We start from the raw sequence: 17,637 nt of genomic DNA on the forward strand, positions 1-17,637 counted from the left end.
CTCCCTATGAAAAACGAATATTATTTATTTATTTGTATACCGCGGTGGCCATTGGTTACAGAAAATAATACTGTTACACCTATTACAGTTGGATAACAAAGTTAGACCTGTATTATCATATTGAGTCAAAACCACCCAAATAGGTAACCATGTTAAAGATATGCAGCCTAGCTTACATTTAACAGAATTGAAGACAGGATAAATTCACTAATAAGGTTAAGTTAATAATGCAGGTTAAATTAGGTTATTAGGTCAGATATATAGGTAATTAATAAATATATTATCTAAATTACATAGTGATTCACAACTATATCATATTTTTAGAGCTTGTATTTTTTGCCATTGGTTATAAAAATAAAATAGTTACTAATGTTACTATGTATGACTAGATAAAAATGTATTTTAAAAAGAAATAGCAAATTCTATAGGAACATAATTAATATTATTATTTTATACCTAATTACATAATATAATATATTAATCTCCAGATGTTATGGAGGTGATGATGTAGTATAGTAAAATGTACAGATTTAATTTTATAATAATTATTTAGTTTCATGTGTTTTCAAGACTCACTATTAGATCTAGAGGCTCTGGACTAGAGGAACTGCAGAGGACTCGAGTTCAGTTAAAAAAAGTGATTCTTTTTTTTTTAAAGAAAAAGTCATGTCAAAGATGGTTATTATTTGAGAATTATAATTCTCATCAAATCCTACCCAACCACCTACCGAATTCATTATTTAAAAACTTAAGAAAATATTTAAAACACTGAACCACACAGAGGATGAGCTCTCTTCGCTCGCGAACAACATAACTTTCCACAACGAATTTGTTAAACAACTGAAATTATTACTGTTAAGAGTTCACAAACATTTTAATAGCATGTTAGTATGTATTTATATAGAATATGTAAAATTATTTTAGTTCTTACCAATTTATCATTTATTATGTAAGAATAAAACTTAACATGCATACAATATAATATACATGCATATGATAACATTTCGAGGTATATTCTATAATATTAATTTATAATTTTAATTAAAATTAAATTTACCCGACGTTAGGTTAGATATCGGCGGAGAACGATTCCGCAAATTTACGGAAATTTGCGGAATCGTGTTAATTTTAATAGCCACTGATATACATATACTCGACTCCACAAATTCCATATAATATATGTATATACACGATTCCGGATAATTTGAAATTCAACGTTGCCCTTCGGTAAACAAAATATATTAGACTCGAGCCACATTAGAGTGATTTTGGCGCGCGCTAAGCGTACAACGGTGACACCCGGTAACGCGGGTTAAAACTTAAAATGTACCCGGGCTATACACACAAATCGTTTACACACCAATCAAGAAAAAATTTAATTTTTCAAAAATTACAATTTATAATAACAAGAGTAATAATTAATAGTGTAGCAACGTTGCATTTAAAATCAACACGATTCCGAAAATTTGCGTTATAGCTTTAGATATTTTATTTATTTAAGTAACACTTAACTGGTAACTGCCGATTATAGATCCCCCCTATAAATAGTACCTATACCTAATTTATACTTATCTACAGTGGCGGACGCAGGGGGGGTTGGGGGTTCAAACCCTTTCCGAAATGAATGGATGATTAATTTCAAACGCAGTTATTCTCACTTATGAACTTTCAAAGAATCCTATTTTTTTCAAAACCCCCCAAATTTTTTTCCTGCGTCCGTCCCTGTTTATCTACTACCGCAATAGAAGTAGTACCTATTAACCATAGACGTAGGTAGGAAATATTTTCGGGGGTGGGGGGGTTGGTGTAGAATTACTCTAGATATACATTTAGTTTAATTCACAATATTTATTCTAAAATTGTTTTATTTTTAATTTTGGGTGGTGTTTTAGTACCCAAAACCCCCACGCTAACGGTATTAACTATCTTGGTTAAATATTTTTAGCTTCGTCACGTACAACTTTAGGTGATTCAAATGCATCACCTTAAGTGTGTACTGGGTGTCTATAAGAGAAACTATAAGTTGTTTAGAATTAAGAAACTACTTCTAAGATTATCTAAAAATGAGTCACATAGAAAAAACAACATTCCCTATGAATATAGCCACTAATCACTATGTTTTGCTTTTGCTGCCAATTTAGTACTTTTCTGTTTAAGGTTTACCTCCATATGATTGACTTACTAGATAGTACCTACGTAACAAAATAAAATATACACTGTATTATATTGTCGTATGCGGTTTACCGTACACTGCTGTCTATTGCGCATCTATGATAATTTTCAACGATTTGATGATGATGACGATTGAGCTTTATTTTAACTATGTACCTAGCTTCTATATAAATAATATACAACTATCTAGTTATACAATTATAATAAAACTGGGATCTAACAATAATCATGACTGTAATCGTACCTATGAAATAAACAATTCAGTTTAATTCATGCAGTAACACATTTAAATGTTTTGTTTTTGAAAGGCGTTAAATTATAATACTGTACATAGGTATTGTAAAATATAAAAATAATAGTATTTTTAATTTTTAATACCTACATATTGAAAATATTGATATACATATTTTTTGATAATTATTTTTCTATTATAGATACCTAATGTAATTTTTTTAAATTTAAGATTAAATTGTGACATGTATTATTTTTTTTTCATTAAAAACCCACTATTATATACAACTATGATAGCTCAATAGTTACATATTATAATAAAATTAACATCACATAAACTATATAATAAAGTCAGCCTTCTGTATACAAATGATGACAAATTTAATTCAGATTTAGCATGTAAAATGGAGTAGAAGTTAAGGGAAACATTAAGTGTTTTAAGAAAATTAAATAAAGCAATTAGTTTAGCATGTAGAGTAGGAGTGTAGGACAATTAAATAAGATATGGGCAAAATCATAGATATATTCGCATAGATGAAGTGTGTAAAGGAGGGAGTCATAGCCAAGTTTAAAAGAGTGACTAACAAGGTAATAAATAATGTCCTATATGTACTTAAACATTTAAATTGAACAATATAATATTATGGTCTATGTAAATTAAGTAATTAAACCAAGTTTTACTGAAATTTGAGGATAATTATTATTATTATCATGCATTATTAAAATATATACTATACTTCTACCAGGGGCATATTTATGGGGGGCGAGGGGGCCCGGATCCCTCCCGAAATGAAAAACTCAATTATTAAAAATTTTTATTTTTGACATGAAATTACATAGAATTTCCCCAAAAAAATCAAAATATATAATCGGACCCCTCCGAAGTAAAAACCTATTTTCGCCACTGACTTCTACACTTAAATATGACATATATGTGTGATATAGAATTATGATTATGTAGAAACTGGAGGTAGATCACATACGATAAAAATATCATAAGCACTATAATACCTAAACATTAGAAGCATAGAATAATAGTATATCACCATTAATTATGAAGATAATATACTAGTGATAAATATTATGCTATTATATTTTACTTTAAAAACTAGTTTTTAAATATTATATTTTGTAAAAATGACAATAATCATTAAAAATATTTTTAATGTGCAATTTTAGAAAAAATCATAAGTGTTTAATAATATGTCTCTTAACTTTAGATTTATATCTACAGTTTTTTTTTTTTAAAGCAACTTTTTGAAAAAATAATTATGATGATAAATTGTTAACAGGGTAGCACAAATACCAATTCCCAATAATTGTCCTATCTAAAAGTCCATTATTAACAGTTTTTCATTAAATATTTTTACAATGAAACATAATATAATTTAATAAATTAAGCAAGTATCTATTAGCCATTTTGATCAATTAATAAAGTAGTACAACAAACATTTAAAAATAAATCAAATTATATGATTTTTAATATCAAAAATTAATAATGTTAAAATAAATATTTTTATTAAAAAATAATGATTAGCATACTTAAATAAATTTCAATAGGATTACACTGTGAATAAAAAATTGTAATAAACCAAATACTATACAATTATAAATAACACAAAATATAAAACAATACCTTTCATAATAGTATTATTGGTTTTGATCATCTATATTGCTTATCACTTATCAGTTAACTTATTGATAAAACTTATAAGATATCATACTATAACAGTAACATAATTTGTTATCCCTATCACCATTGTTAACTTGTTTGTCATTGAGTTTAACTTACTGTATAGAGCACGATTTAAGATAATCTTAAAAAAAGATTATTTTAAATCGCGGTATAGAGTAACAGATTGACTATTCAGCCATTAATATTAAAACAACATTACAAAATACTATACCAAAGTGGTCATGGTTATGGTTATGTATTATGGTATGTTGCTTACAATATTACAATAAACAATTAAAAAAAATTATCTGCAGCATCATGCAATGACTTCAGGCTCCCAAGCAAACTTTTCCTTGTGTTTGATATTATTAATATCATCAATATCTTCTTTAGTGAGCTCAGTTTCAACATCAAAATTTATTTTTATTCTTTCTGCAGTAACTGACTTTGGTATAATAGCTGAATATATAAATAAATAAAAATTAGTTTAATAAATAATAATAATATTATATTGAATTCAAGTTTTAAGTTCTTTAGATTCTATACATTAGATTATTAATTTAAAATTTCAGTTTTAACTTATGATACATAAATATTAAAATATGTACATGATACAAAAAAAATATGATTAATAATATTTTATGATATTTAAATAAATTAAATCAGAATTTTCTGCAAACAAAATCAATGAACCTATATTAGGTTTGAAAAGTTCTAAAATAACCTCAAGTGTATAACTCTAATGTATGTAAAATGATTGTTACTTAAATATGTGTTGAATATATTAAACATATAATTTTTTTTTTAAACCTATAAAACTGATATAAAGCTCACCATAATTTCTTTGTATAGCCCATCTCAATAACACTTGTGCAGCACTTATGGAATGTTTTTTGGCAATACGATTTATAACTTCATCGTTTAATAATGAATTTTTACCAGCAGATCCTCCCATAGAACAATACGCTTGTAGAACAATTTTGGCATTTTTGCACACTTTATGAAACTCAGACGATTGTTGAAAATAAGGATGAAATTCAACCTGTAAATAATTATGAATATTAACAATATCTCAAATGTTTAATGCACACAGAGTGACTTTAAATGTTTATAAAAGTAGACTGTAAATGTGTACATGTTTTATAAATTAAAAACAAGTAACAAAACTTTGTGTATTTGTATATTTATTAAGAAAACACACATTTTAAATTTAATAATAGCTAAAGATTTTAGTTTTAAAAAAATTAAATAAATATTATCTCATACATAATAAAATTACTTTAAGTTTTAACACAATACTACAGAGTATTTTTATGTGGTTTACTTTATACAATCAAATTTTTTTTTTTTTTAAACCAAAAAAAATTAAATACACTAAGTAGACAATAAATTGTCAACTAATTAAATGTTTAGGTTTTTATTTTGATGGTCAATGGTCATAGTTAAATTTATCACATTCTTTAACTTGTATTATGTTTTATAAAATAGAAATATCAAATAGTGAATATTTCATTAAAAAATTGTTCATACATCTTTCAATTAATATAAACAGATATTATTTTTAAATCTGACTTTTAAAGATGTATAATAAATTAATATTTTACTTTTTTATTTTTACATTAATTATCGATTAAAGGAACAAATATACGTCATAGATACATTTTTTAATACAAGTTATGGTACCTTTATGCTGTATGCAAATTGCAAATAGTCGCAAATCATATTTGTTTTAAAAATTAACTCTAAATAAATATCCATCATCATAAATTAAAATTAAAAACTCGATTAAAAATTATGTAGAGGGAACGAGGTAGTATACATAGGAAATTATTACCTGATTAACAGCAGGAACAATATTAGTTGGATCAGCAAGTATTTCATTTAAATGTTTTACGGTATAATTAGATACTCCAATATTCTTAAGTGAACCATTGCCATTGTCATGCAACTTCATAAGTGTCTTCCAAGTTAAGTTACGAAGTTTAGAATTTTCAGGACTTTTTGCATCAATGCGTCCAGCTCCTGGCCAATGTATTAAATACAAATCCAAGTAACTGGTACCTAGATTATCCAATGACCTTTGTACAGCAGCAGTTACTATTTTCTCATCTCCGTGGTCTTTAGGAGCTACAAAAAAAAAGTAATTAAACATTTTTAAGATAAAAAAATGAACCATTAATTGTTAATAAATAAATTTTAAAATATTCTTAGAAATAAGTAGACACACCATCTCCGCTCAGAAATGTTTTTTATATGGAATGATTTATCACTGAATTCAAATTTAATATGTTTATTGAAATAATCTACTCAATGATGAGATACATATTTTGATGACAAACCTACCTAATAGAGCGCAGTGATTCCCTCAGTTTGATAAATCAAAACTTAATTTTTTTTTTTTTTTGTTACTTTTAAGTTTAATATAATATTGAGGTTGTACTGTACATTCAATGATAAATAATTACCATATTGGGTTTACTATTTATCATTAAAATAATAAAATCAATTAAATAATATCTTTGCTTTGCCAATACAAATGTTAATTAACAGCTGAGAACTAGGTTTATTGCTTAACTAGGTATTTACCTAATTTTGATGTAATAAACAAATCTTCACGTTTCAAATTATATTTTGGTAATAATACTTGAAGCGCTTCTTTGATGTACTGTTCGTTGTTATATACTGCCGCAGTGTCTAAAAATCAAAATTGTATAATAAAATATTGATTTTAAAAGAAGCATTTTAATTGATACCTATTTAAATGAAGAAAACTAAAAAAAAAAAAAGTAAAACAAATAATTTAGATGATTTTTTTACAACATTATAAAAATATAATTAAATACTACTACTATTTAATTATTATATGAATTATATTATGAATATTAATATTGATATTATCTTATAAACCAAATAAACTAATGAATTCATCATTAATAAAAAAAAAAATAAATTGATAAATTGTAATAAATTTATATTAGTTTATATAATATATTTTAAAACTAAATGATCATACAAACTTAATTTTATATTAATATTCAATCAATTTACCAATTAGACGATAACCAGCGCCAAGTGCTACATCTAAGACATTCAATATTGTTTTTCTATCAGAAATTGTGTACGTGCCAACTAAAATCAGAAAAAGTTTAAAACAATTATGATGGAAATTTAAGATTGATGAGAATTATTTGTTTATGACTTACATCCGATTATGGGCAGTTGGCTATTTCCTCCTTGTGTATTTAATGGTAAAAATGTTTTAGAAATAGGTGGCATTATAATAAATGTGTTATTTATTTTATTTTAAATGTAGACGATTGACATAAAAAATGTATTTACCTAGTCCTAAAAATTAAATGGCTAAATGGCCAATGGTTACTTGATACATACACAATAGTACAATACCTATTAAATGAAATATTGCATAATATTATATTAACTTTTAGGAACAAACCATTTAATTTTTTCTGTCTTAACAAACTATGATAACAGATATAAAAATGTGGAATAAGTTACTTTGGTGGATTGATAAGGTGTTAACACTTTCGAGACTATAAAAAACAAGTAGCAATAATTCCACAAATCATTTGTTCCAAAACAGTTTGTAAATATGACTATTGGAAATTTGAATGAATATAATTTGAAAAATAACTATAGTGGAAAAGAATGTATATATTTAGTATTTACACAATATGCTTAAGCACTGGTTTGATGTAAAAAAAATTGTATTGTGGAAGAATGTCACTAATTTTTGGAAAAAATGAGAATTTTCTACTCAAAATTAGTACGTAATTGATTTCTTTATTTTAATGTGATTGAAAAACGAAAACACGGTTCTCAAAAAATTTTCATACAACAATAACATAATATATTAAAAACACATGATCACAATATTATTTTAAAAATATTTAAAGCTTAAATTTTTACCAAATTTACAAAATGTTTGATATTCACACCCAAAATATTTAAACATCTGTAAAGTTTTTTATACTATTAAGTATACAGTTATACAGTATCAACTGTCAACCACCCAATATTCACGGTGTCTTCTAATATTTCAGTTATTATAATATATATACAATGAAGAAATTAAAAATTACCTTTAATTTTTTTTTCCTTATGATTTGTACATTTTATGTGCATAATACACAATAAAAAGGTGAATGTGTTATAATAATTTAATAATATACCTTAATTTTTAGAAATGTGTTCCACAGAGTAATTGGTAGATAAAAAATTTAAGAGTACTCGTAGACTTATCTTTTTACCCAAAAATCTGTGAAGAGTAGTATTATTATTTTTAACAATAATAATATTCAATTTGAAATATTATTATCCAAGCAAAACAGTTAGCTTACATATTTATAATACCTGGATATAAAAAAATATTTTAATAAATGTCAAATACCTACATAGAATACCATAAGTCAAAGGAACTATTGGTATTTTCTCAATATTTTAATTTTAAAGTTATAATAAACTTTTATATATTTTACAAGAGTATAACATTTCAAAATTAAAATATCAAATAACACACATGATGTGGTTACCTCATGATTTAACAATAGAAAAAGTTATATTCTGTAAAATTAAAATAATCGAAGTTTAATGTCTATTAGCTGTACTTATTATATACTTGTAAGATGGATACAATAAATTCTGGTAAGCCAAACAATTAAAACATTACGAGGCATTTTTCAGAACTTAAAATATGATAAGTTGCATAATATATTATACTTCACTAAACCATATAGGTATCATTAATAAACATTTTTACAATATTTGATATTTGCATTAAAACTTGTTTTTAATTATTTTCAAGCATGTTAATAACATTTTTACAGTGTTACAATAAATATAAATCGATAGTACTATTTAATTGTAGTAATAATCAATGTAATATGCATAAAATTTAATTATAATTAATTTTTCTTTATTTCTGTATCAAAATTAAATATTATCAATTAAATTTATATATTAATGTAGTTTAATACAATGTTATTATGTATCATTCTTTTTTTCTTTAGCTTCATACAAGTTATTATTTTGAAATATTTTATGGAATTGAATTGGATTGTGCTCATAAATAAAATATGAATTTGGAGTAAAGAATTTATTTCAAAATAATTTGAATACATTCATTTTTTAAAATATATTTGAATTTAAATGATCCTTAAAGACCTTTAAAAACCCTTAAAAGAAAAGTAAGTGTTGTGTTTACAATGATATCATTTAATAATATTAACGTCTTTGATTCCATGATCCAGCTGCTGGAGGTCCACCGCGTCCCATAGGAGGTCCTCCACGACCCATCGGAGGTCCACCTCGACCCCGACCTCGTCCAACTAAAATATAATAACAATGATTAATTTTGAGCATACAAATTATACTATAATTCTTAGTTGAAAATAAAACAATTGATAAATACCCGATGACCGTATCATTCCACTCTTTCCACGTCCTGCCGCTCCACCCATAGTCATTTTACTTTTAAACATAGGAGCATTCCGCAGCATGTCAGGTAGTATAATGAAACGAACTTTTGATCCTCTTACATAGACATTCTCCATCTGGGCAACACGTCCATCTCTATAGGTAACTGTCACATGTGATACCTGTATGGCATAAGCATTTTAGTACACATCATAAGTAGATAACAAAATGTTTAAAAGACCAATATTTCATTATTTTTTTTTAACACAATACCTGACAGTTCATGTTGTCTTCAGCCTCAATAAGCTTACCACGATAGACTTCTCCATCAATTGTTTCGCATGTGACAATATGTCCCTCAGCTTCGTGCAACACTTTAATAGGAACACCGATAGACATTACGCAGTTTATATATTTACGACGTGAAAAAAAAAATGTTATAATCGTATAGATCAGACAGATCAGTACTTGGTTCAAAATTTCAAATGTACAATCCTAGTATCCTGTCGGCTTACGTTTTATCACGTTAAACAATTAAAATGGTAGCATAATAAACATTATGTATTCCAAGGAGAATAAAGAAATGGAGGGGCCCAGCGGTGCTTAGCAGTGTTGCCATTATAGTATATACAAACATATAAACATATACATACATACATGCACGTATAGTTCTGAAATCTGAATACACTATATTAGTATAATATAAAAAATATAATAAATTGATTGTAATTTAAAATTTAAGCTTATTAAAATTCTAGTTTATCTAGGTGTCTTTAAACACTTGAGCCGGTCCTAAATATTCACGTAATTTTGACGTCTCTATATTAAGTGAATAGTACGAACTACCTACGTAGGTATCACGACGACAATAGTTCAAAAGCAAATGAAATCGTTAACGATAAATCATTTTATTTATGATAAATAATAATAAGGCAGGTGTCACACTCGCGGAATATCCGCAACGGAAGTGGCGCAAAAATGTCAACTCGATACTACAGCTCAGTAGCAGTTTTAACACTTCAGTTTGATTTAATTTGTCATATAGAATAAACCGTTCGTCGTATTAAAATATGATATAACATGAAACTATTAGAACTTTTAAAGGACGTCGAGTTGATAAGGGTTAAGAGTTGGTTAAGTGTTGCGCTTTCTACTGACACAGTTGAGCGACAACTTGTTCATTGGGTCCACTCACTCAATGCTCAGAGAATAACTTTGGGTGAGTTCCACTGTGCACTATGCCTACGCTATAAAAGTTTAAACAATATAGGTACTAGGTACTGTATTCGATGAAAATAATATAAATTTTAATACTATAATTAGCACACGATAAAGTTCTTGTAGGGCAACGCTGCGTCGCTGCCTAATATTGTTATAGCCGTTATAGGCCATAATTTTTATTTAAAGCTGAACGACAACGATAATCAATGATAGGTACTCACTTCAACAATTCAATTAGGTACAATTTTAAAAATACGGGTAGCACTAAACGATTATTTTGTTTATCGTATACTTGCGTGGATCCCCGAAAACTTTTTAAAAAAATGCAAAATTCAACATTAAACCAAGTCGTGTTAATAAAATTCCAACCTAGAAAGAGCATTTTCTATCGCAATAAATACGATATTCTGAAGAAGGTGAAATTAATCGACTTGAATATCTGAAGTCGATTAATTTCAAATTTGTATCTATAAAATTTTAAAAATATTTATTATTATTATACATATTACACTATATTTTGACACAAGTGATAATAATAATTATTATTAAACAGTATTTTACATATTATATTATATTTTAACACAAGTTTAACCACTATATTTAAACATAAGCATCAACATTTTTAAGTTTTAACCATACCTACACAATAAATAATAGTGTAGACCAAAATGACCAATGCCGGCTGCCGTTGGGGCTGCTTCCGAGGTCCGTCTCGAGAATCTTTTTTTTATACTGATTCCGTCCCGGTTAAAAAAATTATAATTAAAATAATAATAAATAATATGTATAGTATTGTAATAAAATGCATACAAAAAATATGTAGGTAGTAATACTTAATACCTAGCCAATATGAATCATATACATTTTTATATAGGGCCGGTCTTAGGTTTTCCGTCGCCTTAGGCAATTTTAACATTTTCTGTATACTAGATAATATAATAATTAAAAAACGATTTTGTTCATTTGAAATTTACAGCCCCTAAAGTAGTTCCGCCTAGGTGGCTGCCTAGGTTTTGCTACCACATTGGACCGGCCTTCTACACATTTATATGTTTATATACATAACTCAATATCAATGATATTTAAAATACTATGTACCTATATCCAAATTGCGTGAGTAAATTCTAATATCTAATGACTAATAGGCTAAACATAACAAATTGTATTATATTATGCACAATAAATATTTATCTTAATTATGCTTCAATTACTTCACAGCTCTGTATGATCGTTTACTTTTTTCCAGGCTTTAAAGTTTAAATCAAATTCATCATCACATTTCATTTTAAAAGTTGGAAATAAACTGAAAAAAAAAATAATTATAGCGATTTGACACGAGTAGATAATAAAATCACATAGGTAATATTATTTATTGTTTTTTTCTAACTTGTGATCGATTGTTTTAAAAATATCTTTTTGAACATGGTCTACATTTGTAGTTGCACATATAACATGACCAAGAGTAATTTTCTTAATCATTTTCAGTTGATCTAATAAACAATTAAAATTTTTTTTAAATTTTTATGAATAATATTAAAAGATATTTATTATTTATTTACCTTCTGTGAAGCTACCAGGCTGTCCTTGTACATCGTAAAAAAAGCGATCACCAACTTTGTATCGATAAAAAGCATCGGCAATTATACATCGCGCTGTTGGACCCACTATTGCACCGTCACTGTGTTTTTCCAACAAAATACCCACCATTAAGTCGATATCATTAACCGAATAATAATTATTTTTTAATTTGATAATGTCCTAAAATAAATTATAATCTTAATCTCGACCAAAAAATACAATTTTAAAATTAATATATATATATATATATATTTTAAATTGATTAATAAAGTAATAAAACCTAGTAGGTATTTGTAATTACTAATTACAAATTAATACTAATTAATTTTAACAGTACTAATATGAATAAATTTAATTAAAATATAAATAATCGTAAATACTATTGTATGTATGATATAGTATTTTAATTTTAAATAATCGATAATTCACTATACTTTAATATGTATAAGATCCACCAAGTCTTCAAAATTTTTAGCCAACGGATATCCACAAAAATGTCTGATTTTATTGTATGGCTGAAGTCCCACATCGCGTCCCCTTGCAATATCTATTGCAAGAAGATCACGACCAGTGTATTGAGGGTTGTTTGGCACAGGAAACATATAATTAGATATCTATAATGAACAAGAAAAAAACAAACATAAAACATTAAATATTGACTTGCAAGTATTATAAATTATAATATAGGTTTATTGTGAACTTACATAAAAATTATATGAAGGTTGAACCATTCGACCAGGAGTCTCTATAAAACCTTTTAATAATTTATCAAAATTATCACTTAAAGGTATTAAGTCTGATTTTGTCGTCCAATCCGTAATTTTTATTGAATTTTCTATTTCATAGTCTTTGTTCATGAAACTTAAATGTTAAAATTCAAAATTAGTTTTTAGCGCAATCAACTTAATATTAATATAATAAAAATAAAGTTCATTACACACTTGAACTCAACTGGTATAATTGCGTGAAGGACTCGACTTGCGGCACTTGAGAATTCAAGGGATGTAGATGGATTTATGGTAGGATCATAAATATTTGCTTCGTTTAATCCATATATTTCTTGAAAATCATCTCCTAAAAGTTTTTTGAAAATTATAGATACATTTTAATTTTTAATAAATACAACTATTTTTGATATTATTTTTTAATCACCAATATACATAATCATATATTATACAATGGTAAATGATTACCAATAATAATCGGCAAAAAATCTTCATACGCGATACGTTGAATAGTTCCAATGACTATCTTTCGTGATTCTTGATAAATAATTTCATCAGACCAAAATGGATTTAAAGACGAAAGCTTAAAAGCGATGTAATTGTGAAACCTTAAAAATAAGGTTTGCATAGCAGTTATTCCTAAATTTTGATTTCCATTGCTTGGATCCCCTGTCAACAACACATCCATCAATATATTAGTATATTAATAATAATCAAGATAGCTCAAAATTAGATATTTTTAGGGATGATGTAAAAATTATATTTCTAATTGATTGAAATAATAATTCATTGTTAATGCATATTTTAGATTTCGATTTAATTCTGTCTTTGAAATATTATTTTTATTGTCAATGAAAAACATTTTAAAACTATAGTCACCTAATTTAATTTAATTTTAATTTTAAATGAATAATGTATCACACTATTTTTGTTCAAATTAAAATTGTTTAATATAGTGTAGGTTTATGTATTTTGTTTATTTGTTTTTTAAAATTTTAGAACAAAATGATTATAAAACATGCTATTCTCATAAAATATTTTATAAATGTACATTTATGTTTAATATTGTAATATTAACCTGTATCATATTCAATATGGATATTATTATTTCTGGTTGATTCCTTGTTTTGATTGGTTAGAAACGGACAGAACATTTGGCCGTTGTTGCTTACAGAAAATTTGAGTCTTCCACCCTCCATAACTCTAAGATGTTTTGCATAATTTTCATTAGATCCGTACACTTCAGATGCGTCGATAAAATGAGAATTATCATTTATCTGAAATATTTAATTCTATTGTTATTTTTTGGTAAAATATAAATAGCTTTGACATACAAATGTTGTAGGATATAACGGACAACTGTAATTTCTTGATGTCAGTGATCGGAATATAGGTGTACAAGTTTTATTGTACACACCATAAACAGGATCGTCGGGTAAATTTACAAGCACTATTTGACATTGAGTATATTTTTTAATTTTATTTTCAGTCAAACAACAATCTATTGCATTGCCTAAATTGTGCATTTCAAACAAAATAATAAGTATTAGTACCATTATAATTTATAAACTTAAAGAAAACCAAGATAATTGTAAAATATGGACTTACCATTCTCATCTGATACTAAATCATTTGGCAAACCCGATATGTCATGGGCTAATAATTGCCCAAATGGCAATAAAAGTACATTATTTTCATCAACTCTATAAATTTCACGGTTCATAAATATATTATTATCAAGCACTCTTGGGTAAGGTAATGCACTACCGTTTGTCTGTACTCGTAATTCGTAATAACCTTAGAAATGGTAAATATTATTAATTCAATATTAAAATGGTTGAAAATAATCAAAATTTTTTTCTAAATCACGAAATAAACACCTAACTAACGATCAACTGTGGTTTTTGAATATCATTATACAGTGGTCACCGATTATAAGACTCACTTTGAGACTAAATTATTTGAGTCCATTAAATTATATGAGTCAATAAGACGAATATACCCACAACAAATAAAAATAAATTTCTGCAGTTTATTTAAAAAATATTTATTGACATTTAAGCTACTATGAAAAAGGCTGTTTCATTAAAAAGTAAAATAAAATATTGTAATGATCTAGGTATCTAATTAATTTTTAATAAAAAACCATTCAGTTGGTTGGATGTTCCCTTCTACGGCAACTTTACAATCATTTCTTCGTACCTACACTTTATGTGGCACGAACACGTCAAAATCGTCTCTGCTTTGCTGAATCTACCTATTAATTTTTAATTAGAAAAAGATTATACGTCTAATTGTCTAACCATCACTAAAATTAGCATCAAGTAATCGAAAAAATGGCGTTTCTGCTGCACCCCATGTATGCGTCTTCAAATTATTACAAGATCCGTTTATACTTCTGTACTTGGCATTTGGATCACAATTCACTATAGGAGCACATTTCTTTAAAAATTCACCATTTGTGGTTGCAATACTCGTGATATATAATGCATTTTTTTTCTGTAATAGTATATATAATTTATAATTTAGATTTTTAAATTTTTATTGATGCAGTTGGATTATAATTTATATCAGACATATATTACAGGTGTATAATTTAATATACAATGCACAATGCACATAATATATTGTATAATGTATATATGTGTAATTTTAAGAAATAACATGATTAATTATTATTATTAAGTATATGATTTGTTTATTTTAGGTACCTAGCTTTAAATTAACTAATTTTATTAATTAATGACTTTATCAGAAAATTTAAAGAATACGTAATTTAAAAAAAAAGTGGAGATACTCAGTTTTTACACCGGACCATCTCTTCAATTACTATTCATTGTTAATTTATTTGTTGAAATTTATATTTTTAACGTTTTCAGTGACATAGTCTTATATTGATATAATTTTAATAGTCATTGAGAGCTGTGTGAATCTATGCGAATTAATGACTTGAATAGTTATTTTAGGTAATTAATTTATGAACAATAAATTATTTATGTCAAGACGTTATAGATTTATTTTTAAACTATTTAAATTTTTGATGTAACTATTTAAGTTATTATTTTTATTTTTATTATTATTATTATAAATAGAAAAAGAAGATATTTTAGTAAATGTTTATCATAATATTGCTAATTTATTTATAATAGTAGTACCTATAATATTTATTTCTACATTTCTACAAATTAATTATTGAGTTGATAAATAAGTTTGCCTAGTTAAAGATAATAAGTATAAATGACATAGTCATTGTTAAACTACTGCATAATAAATGGTATTAATGAGTATATATTTAATTAAATACAACTAAATTAATACTGTTACACCCTTTTGACTAAATCAAAAAGATATTTTTATTCTATATTTTTTTTTAAATAAAAAAATGCTTTTGTTATTTCACATCGCTTACTTTTAGGCCATCGCTAGATTCTGATTGTATGTCATCGTTAGTAAAAATGCGAAAAATATAAACAGCACACAGTAACAAAATGATGAATAAAATTAAGGTGAAAGGCCACTTAAACAATTTTTGGTTCCATTTTAAAAATATATTCCTTTTTTTAAACAATGGTCTAAAATGAGAAAAAATATTTTTAATAGAAAACAATTTTAGTTTAATTACATTATTGATATAATAATTCATTTGTATGTGTATTATATTATATTATTATAATTTTACGACGAACGATACAGTTGTATTGTTATAAAACTTACTTTGTTTCATCGTTTGTATGTATATAACCCATTTTATAGAAGTTTACACTACAAGGTTTCCTCACAAAATTACAGAAAATAATTTATTTAGATTAATGGTTCCAGTAAATGAGACTGGAGGATTGATTATTCTCACAAAATATTAAATAAAAATAAAAGTATAGTTATTATATTATATTAGGTACATTTAAATCAAGAATGGAATCACTTTTGTAGTAGGTACCTAACCATAGTGTACAATACTATTAGTACTGATTAAATGTGGTTGGATATTTTCTAATAGAAAATTAAAATCACTATTTGTATCTATAATTATAAAATGATACAATACAAATATTAGTTATAAATATATAGTTTCATTCATATTGTTTATGACTAACGGTAATCAGAAAAAATATTACTTATAAAAAAAATGATAAACTATCGGACGTATCCGAGTTGGGTCCAAGATAACATTTACGATAATTGATAAAGGTAAACAACTAATTGGGTCCGTCTATAAAAATGATAACATACTAATTGGGTCCGATTACAAAAAACAATAACATACTAATTGGGTCCGATTGAAAAAACTGTAACTCACAATTATTGATATACGATATTGTCAAAAATAATGAAATTAACCCATATATGTATAAAAATATATAGCCAATATTCACTCATTAGCAGTATTCCAGATGTTAAATGTTATACAATGTCAGTATAACTTGCTATTCTAATCCAGCTGTACACTTGAACCTAATTTCTGTTGAAATGGAAAATTTTAAATTAATGTTTAGTGAAAAAGGAAAACGCGTGTACGTTACACCTGACGGATTTAAATTTTCATTTCACAAGACTCTATCAAACGATGTTGAACGATGGCGCTGCGTACAAAGATCTTGTAAG

At 25.9% G+C, this 17,637-nt stretch overlaps 3 protein-coding genes across 4 annotated transcripts; all 3 read right to left on the bottom strand.

Annotated features, from left to right (window-relative positions):
* Positions 1–3,854: 3,854 nt before the first annotated feature.
* LOC114120470 (glyoxal reductase-like) lies at positions 3,855–7,542 on the bottom strand. The gene is made up of 6 exons (XM_027982386.2): positions 7,282–7,542; positions 7,127–7,207; positions 6,665–6,772; positions 5,913–6,205; positions 4,913–5,120; positions 3,855–4,537 (listed from the first exon to the last, which is right to left on the bottom strand). The coding sequence occupies exons 1-6, from the start codon at positions 7,352–7,354 to the stop codon at positions 4,395–4,397; spliced, it is 906 nt and encodes a 301-aa protein (XP_027838187.1). The 5' UTR covers positions 7,355–7,542; the 3' UTR covers positions 3,855–4,394.
* A 1,634-nt stretch (positions 7,543–9,176) lies between these two features.
* On the bottom strand, positions 9,177–10,029 carry LOC114120438 (small nuclear ribonucleoprotein Sm D3). Its single transcript, XM_027982340.2, has 3 exons — positions 9,785–10,029; positions 9,507–9,693; positions 9,177–9,423 (listed from the first exon to the last, which is right to left on the bottom strand). Exons 1-3 carry the CDS (start codon positions 9,908–9,910, stop codon positions 9,320–9,322), a joined length of 417 nt encoding a protein of 138 aa, XP_027838141.1. The 5' UTR covers positions 9,911–10,029; the 3' UTR covers positions 9,177–9,319.
* Positions 10,030–11,202: 1,173 nt separating this feature from the next.
* Positions 11,203–17,055, bottom strand: LOC114120472 (peroxidase-like). Of its 2 annotated transcripts, XM_027982388.2 has the most exons (13): positions 16,750–17,053; positions 16,445–16,607; positions 15,339–15,534; positions 14,644–14,832; positions 14,370–14,548; positions 14,114–14,312; positions 13,504–13,704; positions 13,252–13,384; positions 13,015–13,171; positions 12,745–12,924; positions 12,292–12,490; positions 12,120–12,222; positions 11,203–12,035 (listed from the first exon to the last, which is right to left on the bottom strand). In XM_027982388.2, exons 1-13 carry the CDS (start codon positions 16,779–16,781, stop codon positions 11,945–11,947), a joined length of 2,022 nt encoding a protein of 673 aa, XP_027838189.2. In that variant the 5' UTR covers positions 16,782–17,053; the 3' UTR covers positions 11,203–11,944. The 2 variants fall into 2 exon arrangements, with proteins under 2 accessions (XP_027838189.2, XP_050055230.1); XM_050199273.1 differs by lacking the exons at positions 11,203–12,035; positions 12,120–12,222 and having other exon boundaries at positions 12,292–12,410; positions 16,750–17,055.
* Positions 17,056–17,637: the final 582 nt, after the last annotated feature.

Source organism: Aphis gossypii, chromosome 2 (genome assembly GCF_020184175.1).
Source record: "Aphis gossypii isolate Hap1 chromosome 2, ASM2018417v2, whole genome shotgun sequence".
Lineage (NCBI taxonomy): Eukaryota > Metazoa > Arthropoda > Insecta > Hemiptera > Aphididae > Aphis > Aphis gossypii.